Consider the following 4,545-nt stretch of genomic DNA (forward strand, 5'->3'; position numbering starts at 1 on the left):
AAAAAATTGCCGTTTTATAAGAGAAGACTTTTTGTGACTGGTGGGATTCAGCTTACGGTATTTCTCATTCATTCCTATGGTATTCATAAACGGCGATTGAGTGTCGCACAACTCTGATTGAAGTTCAATGTAATGTTGGCTGTAATGTGATTGGTTATGAAGGCACACATGATCCAAGCCGACCGTTACACTTTCTCCAATAGTAAGTAATACAGACACTCGTATCTCCCAATACCTTGTTTTTACATATGGAGAAGCCGTCATTTTGAGCAAACATGCTTAGTTTCATTCATTTCTGATGCTTGGAGGCCATTTCAACTTACAGATAAAGGCTGTAATACTAAAGTTGTCCAATACAGCAAGGCTTTAATCATGTTTTGAACATTGGGGGGACCAATTAATTTTTATAAAGTACGTTAAAAAAATAGAATGTTGAAGGTGTAATGCTAGGTCTGATTCTAGTTGGGAAGTAATCAATTTAAACTATTTGCAAATATTATTTATTTTTTTAAATATGCACATATTCTATCTTTTTGTATGCCCAATATGTCAAATCTAGCCCACTGATAATGCAATAAGTTACTTGCTACTCATAAAAATTCTGGGTGAATGATCAAGCAGACACAGAGCCAGTGATTCATTCATAGACAGAATGATAACTTGTTAAAGTCTGTAGATAAAGCGCCACTTACAGATCAAAAGCTGCACATGCATTTTGCAGATGCGCAGTACCTGCGGCGGTAAAACTTCCTACATTAACAGAAAATTTTATTTTCTTAAAGCTAAGAGTAAAACCACTTCACCACAGGTCCCTAAAACCCAACTACATGTCTTTTTATAAAATTCATTAATCATAATCATAATCTCCTGTATCAAAGGCTGCAAACAAAAGCTTGTGTTGATCCTTTTTGGATAAAAGCATCTGCTAAATAAACAAATATAATGTGGACTTTGACATTCTAGGTATCATCAATAATCCAGTGAGCCACATTATTTCTGGCTTTTTATGTAGGACATCCTTATAGAAATTAAAATACAGCCTTCTAGATGCATATTGCATTCTAATGTCTTTCATGTTTTTCCCCGTAAGTTGAAATGTAAAGCGACCTTGAGCTATGGAAAGGTGCTATAAATAAAAAAATTAAATAAAACTACTACTTCTTATGCTTAGAGGTTTTTGGTCAAATTAATAATATCTCTGTTTTATGGATTTAACAGAAGGACATTAATAGTCATTCAAATTGTGAAATTTCATATGGTCTGGAGGAAATAATACTCAAACTAATAATTATCTCCTGAGGTTGGTGGTTTTCATTTTATGAAACTTCAGCATGAGAAAAAAAAAAAGTTTCAGGCCTGTTTTGTAAGTGGCCAGTAAGAGTGGACCTACTGTACTGTAAAGCATTTTCTTCATTTCTAACAGCAGTCAGTGAAGGACGATGGCATCCATTAAACAACTGCTTTATGACACACTGGATGAGCTGGAAGAAGAACATTTGAAGAGATTTAAGAGCTTCTTAAGAGAAGATGGACCTATTCCGGCTTCTGTACTGGAGAAGGCTAATGCAACAGACACAGTGGATCAGATGCTGGATCGTTTTGGACCAGAAGGAGCTGTGAAGATCACACTGGATATCCTGAAAAAGATTAACCAGAACAATCTTGCTGAACAGTTAGAGAACAAACACAAGGAAGGTAATAAAGACAAAATATTGTAATGTCAAACCTATAATGTAAAAGAAAAAAAGTGATAAATCTCTTTTTCTCTTTTCCAGTCAAGATCATCAGCTGTGCTCAGACTGGATCTGATCTGAATACTGAAACAGGTGCAGAAATAAATGCTGCAACAGTAAAATCATATGTTGGTTTCATTCTAGACCCTGCACAAAGTTACTTTATAAATCACATTAGCATTAGATTATTAATGTTTTTAAGTCTATATACTGCTGAGGTTTAGTAATAATGTTGGACAGGTCAAGGTTTGGGATATATTAATGAGATCAGGACTGAGGTTAAGTGTGAGGGGTCCTGTACTGCCCCAGCAGACCAATTCAGAGAGCACCACTGACTTTTCAACATCCCTACGGTCCATATGACCCCTGAAGATGGAAATGACTGCCATTACACCTCATATAGAGTGGTATACAGTGGAGATCAAAATTAGAGAACAACCTACAATTTCCTAAATTTGAAAGTCACTGCTTAGTCCTGTTTGAAGTTATCCTAACAAGAGTGAAAGCACAGTTTCTTAAGCATATTTCATGAGTTAAATATATTCTGAAGCACAGAATAAAAACCTAAATGAAATATTTGAAATAGAACACTGATGAAAATTAGAGAACACTTACAGATACCTTCAAATTATTGGTGTTAATCTGGAGCCTGGTGCTAATTTCTTTAATTATATGACAAACCCTATTTAACTGGCAGCATTCCTCCAATTTTCACTGAGATTGCGAGATGGTGAGCCATTCTAAAATGACTGAAACCCTCCGACAGCATGTTGTCCAGATGAAGGCAAAGAGGATAACCCTTTCAGTCATTGCAAGAGAAGCTGGTCGTTATAAATCTGTGATTTCTAGAATATTGCATCTTTTCTAATGACACTAATTCATTCAAGTCCCCCAAAAAGGCTGGTCACCCATGAAAGACAGAACCACTGAACCAGGGTAAGGATCTGTCTCGGCACGTTTAAGGGAATTCGGACTGAACGCCCACTCTGCAGTGACCAAGCCTCTCATCAGCAGAAAGAATATTAAAACTAGGCTCACCTTTGCTGAGGAGCATGTTGTGTGGAGAGAGGAGAACTGGTCCAAGTTCACTTTAGTGATGAGAGTCAGTGAAAGGTGGAGGAAGAAGAGTCATGGTTTGGGGAACGTTTAGGGGAACAGGAGTTGAGCCTCTTATACAGCAACATGGCAGAGCCAATCAGCCTTATGCAGGACAATGCTCCCTTCACACTGCAAAACAGGTAAAGCAGTTCCTTGAAGCTTAAAAATTGAAATAATGAAATAGCCAGCCCAGAGTCCTGATCTAAGCCCTACTGAAGTCTCTGGAAAATCTTTGGTGACAAAGTAATGGCTAAGAAACCCACTGCAGTCACCAAACTGTGGAAGAAGAGTGGACCAAGATAACAGCAGAGCAGTGTGAGAAATTAGTGGTCTCCTGTGGCCGCAGATGTGCTGAAGTCATTCAAATCAAGAGCCTGTGCACTTCCTACTAATTTCTGACTGCGGTAACCTTCAGAAATGTTAGTTATCCTTCTTCATGCTACAATCACTGCTGTTCTCTTAATTTTGATCACTGTGTTAATTTAGATTTTTGTTTTCCACAAAATAAAGGGTTTTTGTTGAGGTGCCTTGGCTATTTTGTAAAACACTGTTCTACAAGTATGGTATAGCCTCAACTAAAATTCCTTCAAATTTTGTACGGTGAAGACAATAATTTTTTCATGATTTCTGAAAAAATTAAGTGTTCATAAATTGTTCTCTAATTTTGACTTCCTATATATTAAGGCTATCAGTTTAACGTGTTAACTTAATTAGTTATGGAAAATAACGCAATTAAAATATTTTAACAGTAAATATTCTGGCCCTGCTTCAGACCTGTTTGTCATCTTATATTTCATACAGTTGACTGTTGACAAATATGATGCAGGGCAACAACTCCATTAATGCAGTTATGCCATAAAATTAAATATTGTTGTAAAAAATGCCCCTTTATGTCATTCCTGAATGAATTGTCTGTTTGAACAAATCAAATGAATCAATGACTCATAAAAACACTGCTACCTTCTGCCAGTGTTATTTTCTTATTTAGAGTATCATTTCATTTTGTATGAACCAGGAAGCCTGTGAAAATCTTTTGATCTTTTACTTAAAAAATTCACACAAACCTAACCTTTCATTGAAGTAAAACAATTGAAAACAAAAATGAATGTTCTGCCATGACCATTCCAGTTCCCTGACCTGAACCCTGAAGAAAATGAGTGTGGGGAGTGAATGAACACGGACATGGGAAACTGAAGAGTCTAGAGTGAAACTGGATGAAGGAATGGTCTCTGATCTCTGGTCAGGTGTTCTCCAAAATCATCAGGTATTATAGGAGAGATTCAGAGCTGTCATATTGGCAAATGGAGGTTTCAAAAAGTATTGAATTAAAGGGTGTCAATAATAGTGGTTATGCGCCAGACTTCCGTATTCTTTTAACTGGGTCTTGTCGCTTCTGGTTCAAGCGCTTTGCATATGCTTCGTTAAATATGAAGCAGTTTTACTCAAGATGCCTTCAGAGTAGATACCAAAGATTATCATAACCAATGTCCATCACATATGCGGACTGATATCTAAAAGTTTTCTATTTTTATTCATAAAATGTTTACTCTAACATTTGGATATAAAAATTGAATAAAACTTCAACAATAAAAATAGCTAGCTAGTTTAACTGATTATCTTAAAAGTCCATAGATATCGCTATTATTTAATACGGCTGAGACCTGTTTTCCGGGTTTGGTCAGGTGATGTTCGACATATACCCTATTGTGGCCAA

The 4,545-nt window shown here is 36.4% G+C and overlaps 1 protein-coding gene across 1 annotated transcript in view; it reads left to right on the forward strand.

The window, feature by feature from the left end:
* Positions 1 to 4,545, forward strand: part of LOC107575420 (NACHT, LRR and PYD domains-containing protein 12-like) — a gene marked incomplete at its 3' end in the record, with an annotated part of 25,565 nt that overhangs the window by 5,358 nt on the left and 15,662 nt on the right. Inside the window, exons 2-3 of the mRNA XM_016261798.1 lie at positions 1,424 to 1,695; positions 1,776 to 1,826. Of these exons, the coding sequence (XP_016117284.1) occupies positions 1,440 to 1,695; positions 1,776 to 1,826 (307 nt within the window). The remainder of the gene's footprint in view (positions 1 to 1,423; positions 1,696 to 1,775; positions 1,827 to 4,545) is intronic.

The sequence above is a fragment of the Sinocyclocheilus grahami genome, unplaced genomic scaffold, assembly GCF_001515645.1.
Source record: "Sinocyclocheilus grahami isolate Dianchi unplaced genomic scaffold, SAMN03320097.WGS_v1.1 scaffold2627.1, whole genome shotgun sequence".
In the NCBI taxonomy this organism is placed as follows: domain Eukaryota; kingdom Metazoa; phylum Chordata; class Actinopteri; order Cypriniformes; family Cyprinidae; genus Sinocyclocheilus; species Sinocyclocheilus grahami.